Source organism: Nilaparvata lugens, chromosome X (assembly GCF_014356525.2).
Source record: "Nilaparvata lugens isolate BPH chromosome X, ASM1435652v1, whole genome shotgun sequence".
Lineage (NCBI taxonomy): Eukaryota > Metazoa > Arthropoda > Insecta > Hemiptera > Delphacidae > Nilaparvata > Nilaparvata lugens.
Window position 1 is genome coordinate 78,276,788 of NC_052518.1, and position 15,615 is coordinate 78,292,402.

Genomic DNA, 15,615 nt, shown 5'->3' on the forward strand with positions numbered 1-15,615 from the left:
TAACAAACTTGATAATATTTTAATGAACCCTCAACTAGTGACCATGGGTCTGTGAGACCCATGGAAATTTTTGTTCTCTTATAGTGGCAACCTGCTTCCTCCCAATCCTCTCTACTCCTCAATACCTTCAAGTTAGTTCATCCTGGAAAGCCTTGATTGACTGTCAATGTATTATCTCTCTCAAGGTTTCATTTATTCTCAATCAAAGTTAAGTTTGAGTCTCACAGACCCATGGTCACCAATCGCGTTTTTTTTTCTGAAAAATCAGAATTAATCAGAATGGCTTTTTTGGCAAGGAATTGCAACTAATGATCCAGATTTATCTTATACTATTAGATATATTTTATTCATTTTATTCATTTATTCATTTATTCAACTCAAAACAAAACAGATACAAAAATAATCATATACAATTTGTGATATATTATCCCTCTAGCTACAAGCTATTTGAGGGATTAAAAAAATTAAATTTAATCAATAAATATCAACAGTTCTTATTGATTTCTTATTATTATTATTTTTCCACAATAGAGTCCAAGTAGAATGTTCAGTCAACTTTTCATATCGATGTACACATAAATATCGATTTTCACTATTATTTATTTTCCATTTCAATTTGCATCACAGGAAGATATTAGACCACTCTATGTAACCATTTATTCATAGCAATCAATTAACCGAATAACTATTCATTCACTGCTCCTCTAGATCTAGAATGCATTGCATTTTTTTTCACAACGTCCTAACCTCCAAAGCAACCTTAAACTTTATTATTTATTAATAACTAAGTACAATGTTAAACTTATCCTCTATATACATTTTTCAACTGTACCAAATATTTTCATTAAAAAAGAGACTAAGATATTTTTATTTTAAATTAAATATGTTCTTCTTCAACTTGCTTTTGTACTATTTCAATAAATTTTATAACCTAGACAGCTTCATTGATCCTTTCATAGCCTATTATTTTCTTTGACTCCTCTTTGTTAATTTGTTTACAACTTCAATTCCACTTACCAATAACACAACTAATAAACTGGATCTATGTTTGGTGGCCAAAACATTTACGTTTCATTCAGACTAATAAAACATCAGTTAAATATAACTTCAGGTAAGAAGTTCATACTGTATAATTATTTTATAACCTTCTTTGGCATCTCGATGAATGTATTCTAATTTTACTTTTAATCATTCATTCTCATATAGTATAATTTTAACTTTGTTTGAACATCACGTTTTCTATCTAATATTCTTAATTCTAGAGGTAATGCATTCAAAAGACATGGTATTCTGCATTCAGGGGCTCTTTTCCCATATGCGTTATTAAATCTTTGGGCTCTGTAGTTTCTATGTCTTAATCTATATTCAATTTCATTTATTTCTCTGTATTTATCATTAAAATAATTACGAGATAAGTCGGTAAACTTAGCAAGAGCCTCGAATGTCATAATTCCCAGAAGCTGTCTTTCAATACCATTAAATAGGGTTCTTATTATTGAAATTGAAATTGAAATTCTTTATTCTCCAAAATTTACAATACAATAAATAGTACATATGGTAAACAATTTTGGAGGCTTCTCTTATGGGCACATGCCTGTGATAGAGAAGCGAGTTGTGAAAAATCTTATTTTAAACCAACTTAAAGAAAAGTATAAAACCGAATAAAAAGTAAAATAATACAAGTTAATTTCACATGAATAAGTAAATCTAAGTGGAAAATGAAAACTAAAAATTATATACATATGAGAAAAGAAAAATATATTATGGGCAGCATAATGAGATTGATAAGGATGAACGATGGCTAATCATGTAAAAAAAGGCAATAAACTAACAGGCTACTAGACTGTGGTAGAAAAAACTATCCATTCCAACACTCACACGCGCGCACACACACACACAAAAGAATATCTTCATTTGTGCAGAATGTCATGAATAATAATATGTGACTCAGATTTCAATGAGAGTAAGGTGACACTAGGATTCTTTCCTGTTCTTCAATGTTCAGAGAAGACACCAATTGTTGACCATCTTTTTATAATGGCTTATTCTCCTGTTGCCAGGTGTTTTCAAGTGCACTGGTAATTTTTGGAAGAGGAAATGCATTTTATAAAATGTGGAAGTGGAAGAGAAAGTTGAAGTGAGTCTAGGGTTACCAATACCTACGTTTGATGCTGTTCGTGTATTATAATTGTGTTGAATATATGGAAATAAAGCTGGATCTTGTTTAAAGATGTACAGGATTAGAGTTCTTATATATAATTGTTGAACGTTGAATACCTTAAATTCTTCAAATAGTGCGTCTGATGGGAATGTTCTTGGCTTGCATAGGGCACTTTTCATTATAAGTTTCTGTACTATAGATAGAGGAGATAAAATAGTTTTAAACGCACCTCCCCATGCTATGATACCGTACTGTAAGATTGATTGGATGTAGGCAAAGTATACTTGTTTTATTATATTCTGTGTGAGTATCCCACTCAAGGAAGAGAACACATAAATAAATTTTCTGAGCTTGTTTCTCGTATAATTTACATGGTTTATCCACTTTAGCCGACTATCAAATATTACACCCAGGTATTTGTACTCCTGCACCCGCTCAATATGCTCACATTGGCATTGCATTGTCCTACTAACATTCGGTGCGCCACAGGTGTGTAACCTCAGCTCTAGACCAATTGGGTCACCATTGGCTCTGATAGAAATAGGGAGGTATTTTGTTTTACTGATATTGATAGTAAGTCGGTTGAAGTCGAACCAATCCTTTACAACACCCAAACCGAGCTCAGCCGAACGGAACACGTCATCCCAGCTCTTCCCCTCAAACAACAAAGCTGTATCGTCTGCATATAGATATAGACGACCATTTTCAATATCCACCCTGCTTAGATTATTTATATAAATTAAAAACAGTATTGGGCCCAGAGTGCTTCCCTGAATCACGCCAAAGTGGTTACACCGTGGTACACTCTCCTTATCCAAGATAGAGACAACTTGGTACCTTCCACAGAAATAGTTCTCAAACCACTTCAGGGCAGTACCCCTAATACCAATATATTCCAGTTTTTTCAAAAGCAGTCCTCTGTCAATCGAGTCAAAAGCTTTGGATAAATCTATGAATGAGAGAAGTACTTTTTTGTTATCAGAAATAGAACTATGTATTTGATTAGTGAGAAGAAAGAGGTTGTCATTAAGGTTTTTGTCTTTTCTGAAGCCAAATTGGTTTTCGAACAGTATGCTATTGTTTATTAAATATTTTTCTAACTGAATTCTAACTGCTTTTTCAATAATCTTAGATATGGTACTGACTAAATTTATGGGTCTGTAACTAACGAATTCATTTTTGGGGCCAGCCTTGTATATGGGGATAACTTTTCCTACTTTTAAGGTATCAGGGAATACTCCTTGCAAAAAGCTGCAGTTGATAATATGTAGTAATGGTACTTTCAATGAATCAATATTTTCTTTTATTAGAAGAGCTGGAATTTTATCAATTCCAGGCGCGGATCCTCCCTTAAGGTCACCTGTGATACTAGTTAATTCAGCATCAGTAATTGGCAGCAGTTCAAAGTGTGAGTCCACACTGAAATCTGCATCATTAACTGGTCCTTCAGTAATATTTGGTAAAGCCCCAGCAAGGTTAGCACCAACACTCACATAATATTGATTAAATTTATCAGCCACATCCTCTACACCATCCGGCTCAATAGTGTAATTACCTCTATTAATGAAATTTTGGAAAGGGAAACTGACAGAATTTTTAGATAAACCAGTGATTTCCTTGATACAACACCAATGTTTTTTACTATTACTACCAGCGTTGGTTATTTTGTTTTTAAAATAAGATTCTTTGGATGTCTTTAATAATTTAGTAAGTTGATTTCTGTATAGCTTGTATTGGTTTCTTAGAGTGGCATTAAAAGGCTGTTGTTTCACTTTTTTACTTAAATTATCTCTATGTCGAATAGATTTTAAAAGACCACTGGAGATCCATGGTTTTAATTTAATGTTTTTGGAAGAGATTGTTTTCGACTTTGTGGATTGAGAAATAATCATTTTAAGTTTGTCGGTAAAAATTTCGCAACTGGAACTCGCATCTTGTGCGGAGGTTACATCTGACCAGTCACACTCTGAAATGAGCTGAGTTGCTAGTACTCGATCCAAAAACATTATCTGCTTGCTGTGATTAATTTGTGAGCGTACGCTCTTAACCGACTGGATTTGACAAACTGTAAGGTCATGATCAGTTATGCTACATCTTATCACGGCTGCCTTTAGAATATTAGTATTTTTAATATCTGTGAAAATATGATCTAAGCAGGTGGCAGATGTGTCAGTAATTCTGGTAGGCACGTTTATGCAACTGACGAAACCAGTTGCATACAGAACATCAAGGTATCGTTGAGCTGCATGATCAAGAATTATATGAGGCAAAATACAACAATTAATATCACCCAAAATATAATGAATACGATCTCGATCTCTATGAGTGAGATGAACTTCAAGATCATCAATAAATTGTTCCATATCAGCAGAAGGGCTTCTGTAAATTGCGACTAAGCACAATCGTTCTGCACCCAAAGAAATGTCTAATTTGACACTTGAGGCGCCATACAAACTTACATCACCTTGACTCACAACAAAACATTCATTTACATATACAATCACACCATCGTTCTGATTTCGACTATTCTTATTTAAAAAAACATCATATCCATTCATACACACAGGTATACAACAATCATCCGTCCAAGTTTCAGTAAGTACTATTATATCAAATTTTTTCTTGTAACTGTTTAATATTACCATCAATTCATCGATATGCTTATTATAGCTTCTTATATTCAAGCTCAAAAAACTAATGTTATCAATCTCACCCTGCTCTCCAATGAAAAAATCAAATAAACTTATATCATTATAAACACTAGTATTTACATTTCTCAGGTCAACAACATTGTCAATGAAATCATCCATCAACCTAAACTATAAAGGAAAAAAAATGGAATATACAGTAATTATGAAAGTATAAGAGAAATTAAATTGAAAAGGAAAAAACTAAAAAAGAAAGGAAAAAAAAATTATCGGTTCTCCGAGAAAAGAAAAATAAGAGAGAATCAAGACATGGCCAGCCCACCGACTCAATTTAAAAAGAAAGCCGTATGTATTTCTTTGCAGCCTAAAACCTACTCAATTTTAGATATAGTTCATGCATATAAGCCGTGCTCAATCTCATTTGAACAGAATAACATAATTATAAAGAAATAATAAGGGAAAGAGAAGTGGAGACCAGTATCAATTTGAATTAATTAATTTTAGTATATAGTATCTAAGAGATCAGATTATCTAGTTATTACATACAATGAATTGAGAAAAAAAAACCCACATACCGAATAAACAGAATGCCATTGCGAAGGATCGACATATCGTTATAATGATATTGCTGTATTAACAGCTAGTTTCAAAATTAGATTATATTGTTTATTATCGCTACTAATAAGATAAATTTCAAAAGAGTTTTTGTTGTCGATTCGGTATTACATTTCTTGTTATCAATTCTAGAGACACTTCAATTCTTGGAACAGTTACAGCAGAGATAATCGTGTCACAAACCCTATCAATTACCGTATTCTACTGAATATACACTTCATTGTAAAATAGTTCTTGAAGAAAGTTTTCATCAATTTTTCACTTAATCATACTAATCAATTTATTAATAAACTATTACTATTACAACTTATTAAGAAATATTATCCTCTCTCATGACTATCAATTTGGAAAATAAAATAGAAAAAGAGATACTAGAAAAATAATGAAAACCGTTCTACCTGAGATTAATAAATTATTATTACTAGTTTATTACCATACTAGAAATTATTATAGCTTGTGGACTGAAAACCATAAGAAAATCACATAAATTAATCTAGTGCTCATATTAATACTATATTCAATTAATTCTGATCTTTTTACTGTCATATGAAATGAATGATTTAATTATCCTATAAAAGTAAAGTGACAATAAATCGTGATCAAATGAGATAGGTACCTGAAATAGGTTCCTGAAATCCAGATGAAAGCAATACATAGAATGGAGGATAAAGTAAACATACCCTAATATAAGTGCGAAAATTTTACTGGAGTATCAATGAAGAAACAATGTTATAGCTCTAGTTATTAACAGAAGAGGCTGAAGTTAATTATTAAAAACCAAGCAGAAGAATTTGTAGCCGAATAACTAATCAACTGAGACGATAAACGGAAAATGGCTTAATTATTTTAAGTTTTAAATTGAACAAAGCTTCATACTTCAGGTACCTCCCTTTTAAATATGAAGATTAATCAAAGGGATAATATTGTTTTCAAGCAAATTTATGGTACGCAAAAATAATTGTATAATAATCGTATAATCGAATAATAATTATATTCGTATTCAATTGGCTGGTGATAAATGATTAGAGCAGATATTATGAGCAATAATTTTGTACAGTATTAAATCATAATTATTTCAACTCATAGATCTAATTAGATTTTTTGGAACAGTATTTATACAATTAAAATTTCGATCAAGCGGGACTCTGTTGCATTCTACTATCCAATATAGGAAATCACCAATTCAAATAAGACTTTAAAAAAAAAAAAAAAATCAATACACTCAAATAAATTATAAATAAATTTTAAATAAATTTCAGATAAGATAGATCAGAGATAGCAAATGAATAAGAAAACGAAAGGATATGGATTGTTAATGTTCGGTAATATGGTAATATGGATAATTGTTCGAGCTGCCTGCAGCCACTCGGCCCTTACTGGACGACGAACAAACGAAACAACTATAGCTGTTGGATAGTTGTTTCTCGAGGGCGCTAATCGGTGGGCATTCGATATTTCTCCCTGCTGATAGGTCACTTTCAGGGCTTTGGCGACTGCGTCCAGTAGAGAATAAATGTCTTCTCCCTTCGTTTCAGGGATTCCCTGGATCACGATGTTGCGTAATTTGGAGTATTGTTCAGCTTCCATATTCACCCATTTCCATTCGCTCATTTCCTTGTTCACCTTCAGGTTCGCCTCCTCCAGCTTGTTGCACCGTGCCTTGAGTTCCGAATTGCCGCTCTCCACCCGAGATAATCTTTTCTCAAAGCCGTCGAATGTTGTTTTCAGCGCCGTCAGCGTCAACTGAAGGGATGCAAAGTTATTAGCAGATTCCTTCTTATTCGCCTCAATTTGATCCTGAATATTCTTCAGCATGTTCATAATGGCTGTGTTGTCTGGGCTGGTTTGTGGAGTATTCGGCGTCGGCGTTGGCTCAGTGCATAGGTCGCATTTCCATGGTGTACCACCGGCGACCATAGCGTTCAATTTAGCAACCGTGCGTATTTTGCAGCATGCTGGGTGGAACTCGTTTGCACAAGTGTTGCATATTGCAGCTTCCTGTCTGCTGATGGACTGATTGCATTTTTTGCACACCATTATAATGCGATGAGTAGTAAACGAAATAGGTAATAGATCACGAATCACAAATGAGATCGAATTAACACAGATATTTGTCCTTTCAGGTCTGTCGGTGACACTCACGTTAATATCACGAGATAGCGAGATAATTTCAATTAAATAACGATCACTATTATGATTTAGAGCTTATGATTCAGGTTAAATTAATCGAAAGCAGTTGAATTTAGCAGTAGGCAACGTGTTTAACTTTACCGAGTCGATAGGCTGGCACGAGCTATCTTATCTCCGACCGTCCAGCTCGGCTGTCTGAATACAACTGAATACATTCTTTTTGTGGTATTTTGCAACGGCAGTTTTAAATATGTTGGTGCCAAATAGTAAATTGTGATCCCATAGAATAGTGTACTTTGTATCATTGAGTAATATATAATTCTTTTAGTAGTAATAGGAAAATAATAACATATTTTTGAACATTTATACAGTGCTGCTCTCATGATATTTGTCAGCCAGTTATTATGTGATTTAAACCTCATATCTGCATCAAATGTTATTCCTAAATGTTTGATACTTTTATTGAACTCTAGATCCTGACAGTTACATCTATTCATGAGTTGGTTTCTCAGACAGACAGGTTTATGACACTTTAACCTAGTTAATTGATTTTCATTTATATTAATTCTTTGGTTCCTAAATAATATCACTTTAGTTTTATGAGAGTTAATTTTTATATGATTATTGTAAAAGTACTTAACTGTTAGATCAATATCTTCTTGCATATCTCTTAATCCACTCTCCAGTTCCTCATGTACTAAATATAATACATTACCATCTGCATATTGTAAAACCTTACTTCTAAACTGTACACTGGTAAAATCATTCACATATATGTTAAATAGGATCGGTGATAAAATACTTCCTTGAATTAATCCACAGTTCTGTTCATAACTGTTACTTACATAACCACCTATACCAACATGCAGTACTCTATCTTTGAAATAATTCTCAAACAGTCTTAACAGTTTACCTCCAACACCCATCCCACTCAATTTTAAAAGCATGACTTCATAATTCACAAGGTCATATGCTTTTGTTAAGTCAGTTGTTACCGAAATTACAAATTTGTTGCTATTTAGTGCCCTATTGATATCACCAGTCATATTTTCCAAAAGATCAATAGTTGACTTTCCTGGAATGAATCCATACTGATTCTCATTAATTATACTGAATCTTGACAGATATCCTTGCAACTGTATACCTATGATGTGCTCGAGAATTTTCATAATAACCGAAATAGAACCCACTGGTCTATAACATCCTAAATCCTTCTTTGACCCCTTCTTAAAAATTGGCCTAAGATAAGTTATTTTCATTTTCGGTGGTATATTCCCTGTTTCTATAATTCTATTGATCTCTTTTTAATCTTTGCCATGTAATATTTTTTTCATTAATTAATTGCCTAATGTTTTACAGGAAAGTGACAGTGTCTCTGACTTATTTGATGACAGTAAAGGAGACTCGAATTTTGTATTCAGTGTCTATCATGCAAACTCTGACTGCGCACTACAAGAACTCAGAAGACATGTTCAGAAAACATCAAAGTTCAAACCTGCACAGTAAATTTCCATGGCTTTATATTGCCCATGTAATAATTTTTTTCCATTATTCATTCATTCAATAATACAATTAATGCATTTGTGAAAATGACAAATGGAACTATTATAATATGCTGAATTAAAAAAAAACATTCATCTTATTTTAATTTTGTACATAAACTTTTTAAAAATATAAATTAATATTCAATAATGAGTTGAAGTTCACAAAAACTATTACGTTGCCACCCCACAGTTATCAGTTTCAACATGCACTTGAAAAAACTATTTCATTCGAAATGGATTATTGTTTTATTGAAATTATCAAAAATGTCTTTGTGGGGTCTACCAGACCCAACATCACTAGGATATGTTACAAGTATGACTCATCACATGTTGAGAGATAATGATTGACAAAATATACGCTATTTATAAGCTTCACGAAAGTAGATGAACTGAATAGTCAGTAGTCACTTACCGAAGTAGTGAAGAAATGATGGATAGAAGCAGAGCTGCACTTGGCGTACTCTGGTCCCCAATTCCAGTGTTAACCGGATGCGCAGGAGAGTAAATCGCGTCCGTCGTACTAGGATTGTCTATGGGGATGACTGTAATGTTCGGCAAACGCTCTGATATAAACGATTTCCAAGAATTATTATGATCAGAGATCGTTGGACGTGGATTCAAAGTTTCAATCGGCGGCTTTTGGTCAATCACTTCAGACTGTGGCATCGCGTTTTCAGGTAGTTCATTTGTGTTGTCGTCTGTTTCGTCTCCAGTTAGATCGATGCAAGAAATCTCCATGCCCTCATGCATTACAGTGCTTTCATTTCTTGCAATGTGAGGACGCGATGAGACTACGTTTTTCAAATGCCCACTAAAAATTGGAGGGCCTGGCAAGGACTGGGAAATGGCCCGCATTCTTGGATCCTGAGTTGCTGAAATTGATAACATTATTGGTTTATTAACCGAACATTGAGTAGAATCATTGATCGTGGCAGATTTTGAAATCATTCTTGGGCCTGGAACATGAGGAGGAATGAATGAACTGAACGGATTATTGTGATAAGTGGCGGAAATTTGCGGAAAATTGTTAAGCGTCACAGTTGTTGGGGCATCGCGATGACCTATGTATGTACTTGATGATGATGAAATTTGCTGTGGTAATGGTGCATTCAACGAATTATTCTGGGCTTTATTGGCATTCAGTAATTGTCAATCAATGGTTGTAGAGGCAGTTGCAGGATTTTCACTTTTTTCGCAAGTGAATGATTCATTGGTTCTTGTCGCACGGCAAGTCTCCAACTCAGCAGACACATTATCTTCATAAGTTGTAGGCCTAGGTATTTGTAGATAACTATTGTTAGTCGCTACTTGTAAATTTGTACTTGGGGCTGTAGTTGTGATCACGTATGTGTTGTGAGCACATGAATTCACGTATGTGAGTACCTGATTATGTTGGTTAGTTGATGGTACTTGAAATTTTTCGTTTGATACTTGTGAATTAATTGTTGCCATCACAGGTGGATTCACGTCAGTGAAAGAATAAACTAGTCGTTGATTAGTTGTAGTCACCTGTTGAGCGTTATTGGCGGCAGGTACTTCTGATAATTGTACTCTCATACTTGTTGTTCAAATAGCACTGGAATTCTCATATGTACGAGTTGCATGCTCGTCGCCTTGATTAATTGGGAGCATTTGGTGTGTGTTAAATCCAATTGATTCTTGACAACTCATTATTGGGGGTGCAGTGGTTATAGCACCAGTCATAGCGTATCTATTAGAGTGCATTTGGTGGGTGTTGAATCCAATCGATTCTTGACAACTCATTATTGGGGGTGCAGTGGTTATAGCACCAGTCATAGCGTATCTATTAGAGTGCATTTGGTGGGTGTTGAATCCAATCGATTCTTGACAACTCATTATTGGGGGTGCAGTGGTTATAGCACCAGTCATAGCGTATCTATTAGAGTGCATTTGGTGGTTGTTGAATCCAATCGATTCTTGACAACTCATTATTGGGGGTGCAGTGGTTATAGCACCAGTCATAGCGTATGTACTAGCCTGATGACCTTGGTAACTTGTGGGGATATGCTGAACACCGTTGCCACACAAGAGTTTCAAGTTTATTCTCGTGGTTGCAGAGGTTGCACCTTGATAAGATGCGGGAATTTGCCGAATGTTATTGTCAATCGAAAAAAATTGTGAATTTATTCTTGGGGTAGCAGTATTTGCAGTGATCATAGCATGAGAATTAGGAAAGAGAGATTGATTGGCTGGATAAGATGTGGGAATACGTTCAAAGTTATAGCCATATGAAGATTGTAGATCAACTCTTGGCGTTGCAGGGTTTGCCGAGAACATAGCATGAGGATTCACATACGTGAAAGATTCATTGTTTGGATGAGATGTGGACATTTGTTGAATGTTGTCATTTGGAAACAGTGGATTAATTCTTTGAGTTTCGGGGTTAATAGAGAATATGGTATCAGGATTCACGTACGTGAGAGACTGAATATCATGGTGAGATATGGGCATTTGTTGTAAATTATTGCCAATCGTTGGGCGTAATTGTTCATTCATTCCAGTAGTCATAGCATTGGGATTCATGTATTCATGATTACCTAAAGTTGTAGGCATTTGAAAGTAATTTCCATTCGGTAATTGTAAATTAGGGCTCGGATATGGATTGGTCATAGAACGGGAAGAGATGAACGTATTGTTCTGATTACCTTGATAGGTTGTGCTTGTCACCCTCGAAGAATATTTTTTCTGGCGTTTTCTGATGACAGGTTGTCTGTTATGTTGAGAATCATTGGACGTAGTTCCTTGCAAACCTATCGCTGGGGTTGCCACACTCGGCGTATAGTTCAAGTTTTGCATCCAACTGTCTTTTGGCGAAATTCTCTGAGAACAGTTTTCACTCATTTTCGGATCTCGAAAAAAAATTCGCGCACAAGTCCAAAGATTTCGAAAAAGGCACAACAATCACTGATCACAAACGAAGATCACCAATAGAATACATCATGTATTTCGCGCTGAGCGCAGTCAGTCAACTACACGCGCGCAAGAAATAGTTCTGACGTTCTGACTGGCGACTCAACTCACTCACTAACTGACAGTGTGGAGTGAGTTCTTTGCTTTCAAGTTTTGGAATTTCCGAAGAGAGCCGAGCTTTATCGAAGATGAACGAATGATCCCCACTCCACCACACGCAACCAATACTATGCAACAATTATAATATATTTGACACTGTAGAACGACCCAACATGCAGCAACGGCGCATGTGCTTTGTATTCAGCAACGGCGCATGCGCTTTGTATTCAATCGTAGTACAATGCCCTACCTCATCGACAATTTGAATAGGCTAATAATTTATTATTATTATAATAATAATAATAATAATAATAATAATAATAATAATAATAATAATAATATCGAGTGACCTGGCTGGCTCAGGTCTGGTGTCAGAGTTTTCAGGTCGCAACTGATCAATTTCAGGGCCTCTGACATGACCTAACGACTGCTTTTTAGGCAGCCGGGACCGACGACTTAACGTGTCCATCCGAAACACGGGAGTGGCCCGAGATAAATATCTTGCCCGGGCCGGGATTTGAACCCGGGCCTCTGAATCATGAAGCCAGCATCTGATCCACTCGACCACATATTGTAATAATTTATTATTGTACCTGATAATCTGAAAATTCAGTCAAAAAATAACTAAAATAATAACTGATAATCCAGAATAAAAGAACATTCTTTAGTCTACAACTAAAATAGTTGTTGATTTATTAGTTGATTCATTTTTATGATGATAAATACTGTCCACAACTAAAATAGTTGTTGATTTAATAGTTGAGTTACCGTTATGTGCAACATAGACAGTATTTTTTTTTTGGAATTCGAATGCCAACAGGTAGAACACTAAAGCCCGGTTGCACAAAAGCCGGTTGAATTTTAATCGTGGTTAATTTCAAGTTTTTTTTTATTATTTATATTGAACTTATTCTTTCTATTCTTATTTCGATTAAACTTATTTTCTTATTTTAATTAAAATTATTTATATTGTACAATAAGAATAGCATTTAATGATATAAATAATTAGTATTTTATTTTAAGATTTAGCATGTAATTCTGAAGTTTGTTTAATTTCTGTATAAGTTGTTTTTGTTTTCTTATTATTCTTTATTATTTTGTGTGGAGTGCGGTTTTGGGCAGTGTGCCTGTCGCATCCACACTGATTAACTACATTCACTACAATGTATCTTTTTTCTCCAATAAATTGAAAATGAAATTGAAATTGAGAACCAATCAGAGAAGGCTTTCTTAAAAGACGGCTTCTCTGATTGGTTCTTGTGGAATTATCCACGATTAAAATTCAACCGGCACTAACACTTTGAAAGCAACAGAAACTAAATTTTCTTTCATCTTGCAAACTTGTATTTCGTAATTGTATTTTACGTTTCGTATATTATTGAACATCAATTTGTAGTGTTAGTGAATTATTTATAGCATATTATTAGTGAAGTACGGTATTCTTTGCATACGGTACGTCCACAAGTTAATATGATTCTTTACACTTCCATAATTTCTTAGTTATTATGTAATCCATAAGAAAACTGTGAGTTATATAACTCACAATTATTGAAAAATAATAAACAAAAGCTATAACATCATAGAACTTGATTTTTCAATAATTATGAGTTGCATAACTTATGGATTAAAAAGTAACTAAGAAATAATAAAAATGTGAAGAATCATATTAACTGGAAAAAATATAACTCCAGTCTATCCTTGGTGGCGTCCCATATCACTAGCCAAGGTGAATAATAATAATAAATAAATAATTAGAATAATAATGAGATATAAGAATATTTGTTTTACAACTGATTTGAACTAATAAACTAAATAAAATGCTAGATATGGAACAACATCAAATTTTGTACATTTGTATCGATAGCATGCTTATTAACAGTACCTCATTTGCCTTGAAATTTAACTCTCAATCACTAGCTTTCATAGAATAAATGTCAGTAATTATGAAACCTACACAGTTTTCGGAATTTCACAACGAATATTTCAGAAATGTTATCCAGTGATGGAAATATTAAGTAAAAAGGTTCTGGTTACATCCAGATTATACCACAAGCCACAATATTATTTTTCAACTCAACTCTGAATCTTAATGAGATCAATAATACTAATATAACACAATGGTAGGTAGTATACGTAGAACTTGCTCAAAAATAGCCTGCTATTCTTCCTCACCACATATTGCTCTCAAAATTGAATAGCAGATTTCAAGGGGGAGAATATAATTGAAAAGTTACTTAAATGAATGGAAATACGCAAGTTTATTCATTTTTTCTTATTATTGATTTAGAGCAATAATTGTTTTTTAGGAATTTATCACATTTATATTTTTAAATTATTGAATCATATTAATGAGTTTTTGAAGTTTTATATGCGTAATCATTGTAAATTCTATTGTAAATTAAATGCAGGATTAGCTCAGTGTTTAGTGATATTGAACCACTCGCATTGAATGAGTCACGAGCGCTTAGTCGTCCCTTCAAAAGTATGACAACTCAAATAACAATCAGTTATAAACTTTGAACTCCCTCACTGGTGTATAGAAACACACCTGGTACAGATAGGTCCATGAAAATTTCGCATGTAGGGTTGGAATTAATGATCTATTCTTCGTTTCATATAACAACGAGCTTCAACTGCTTCTTAGGATATCCTGAGAGTTTGAGCTGAGAATACATCAGCCAAAATGATCTTACTCCAACCACAGGGTCAAAACATGAGAAGCTGAAATAAAAGCCTACGAAGTTAGGTGTTGAAAATAATGCATATAATCATAGTGTCGTGCTGAAGGTAGGGGAGAAGGTAGAAGGAAGAGCAGACATTCAGATACATGTATTGTTTAAATACTGTCAGCTATGTTCTCTGCTACACTTTACCTTCGCCACTCCACTGTTTTGGCTCTCAGGGTGCAAACACAATGCAGCGACTAAGGTAGCTTCAAGCTTAAAAGTGGTGATGAATGTTTTGGTACTAAAAGTGATGTTATTGAAATGGGTCGAAACATACTGAAGAATCGTTGAAATTAGATAAATATGGATAGAAAGTCAAAATCCAAGAGAATTAAATTTAAATTTTATTGTTAAAGTGAGAATTGACAGTGTGATCAGTGATGATGCCTTCACCATTTTATATTGCCAAACATTCCCAACCTTTAAAACTTGTCGTCCTATAACCAAAACATAAATCACATGAAAATGTAAGTAGATGAGGAATAATGCGATTGTGATGCCAGATTTGTGTTCTGATCTTCAATCACAATTCATCTGATTCCCATACCGTGACAATTGGTCACGTTGATTTTAGTTTACTTGAGTTTTTGTTTAAAAGTGCTTTTTGTTTTTACATTGAAATAAGATCGAGCGTTGAATAAGATAAGTTTGAGCATCTGGACCGGCCTAAAAAGGCTCTCCCACTCACTCACTCCTCACTCTCTTTCCACCTTCTCGTATGAGATTTGAAGCAATTTTTTGAAACAGTTACTAGATTCACT

At 34.1% G+C, this 15,615-nt stretch overlaps 1 protein-coding gene across 1 annotated transcript in view; it reads right to left on the minus strand.

Moving 5' to 3' along the window:
* Positions 1 to 12,240, minus strand: part of LOC111051023 (bromodomain adjacent to zinc finger domain protein 2B) — a 137,276-nt gene extending 125,036 nt beyond the window's left edge. Inside the window, exons 1-2 of the mRNA XM_039442064.1 lie at positions 11,765 to 12,240; positions 9,511 to 9,970 (exon numbers count right to left, since the gene is read on the minus strand). Of these exons, the coding sequence (XP_039297998.1) occupies positions 9,511 to 9,970; positions 11,765 to 11,960 (656 nt within the window). The 5' untranslated portion in view covers positions 11,961 to 12,240. The remainder of the gene's footprint in view (positions 1 to 9,510; positions 9,971 to 11,764) is intronic.
* Between the last annotated feature and the right edge of the window lie 3,375 nt (positions 12,241 to 15,615).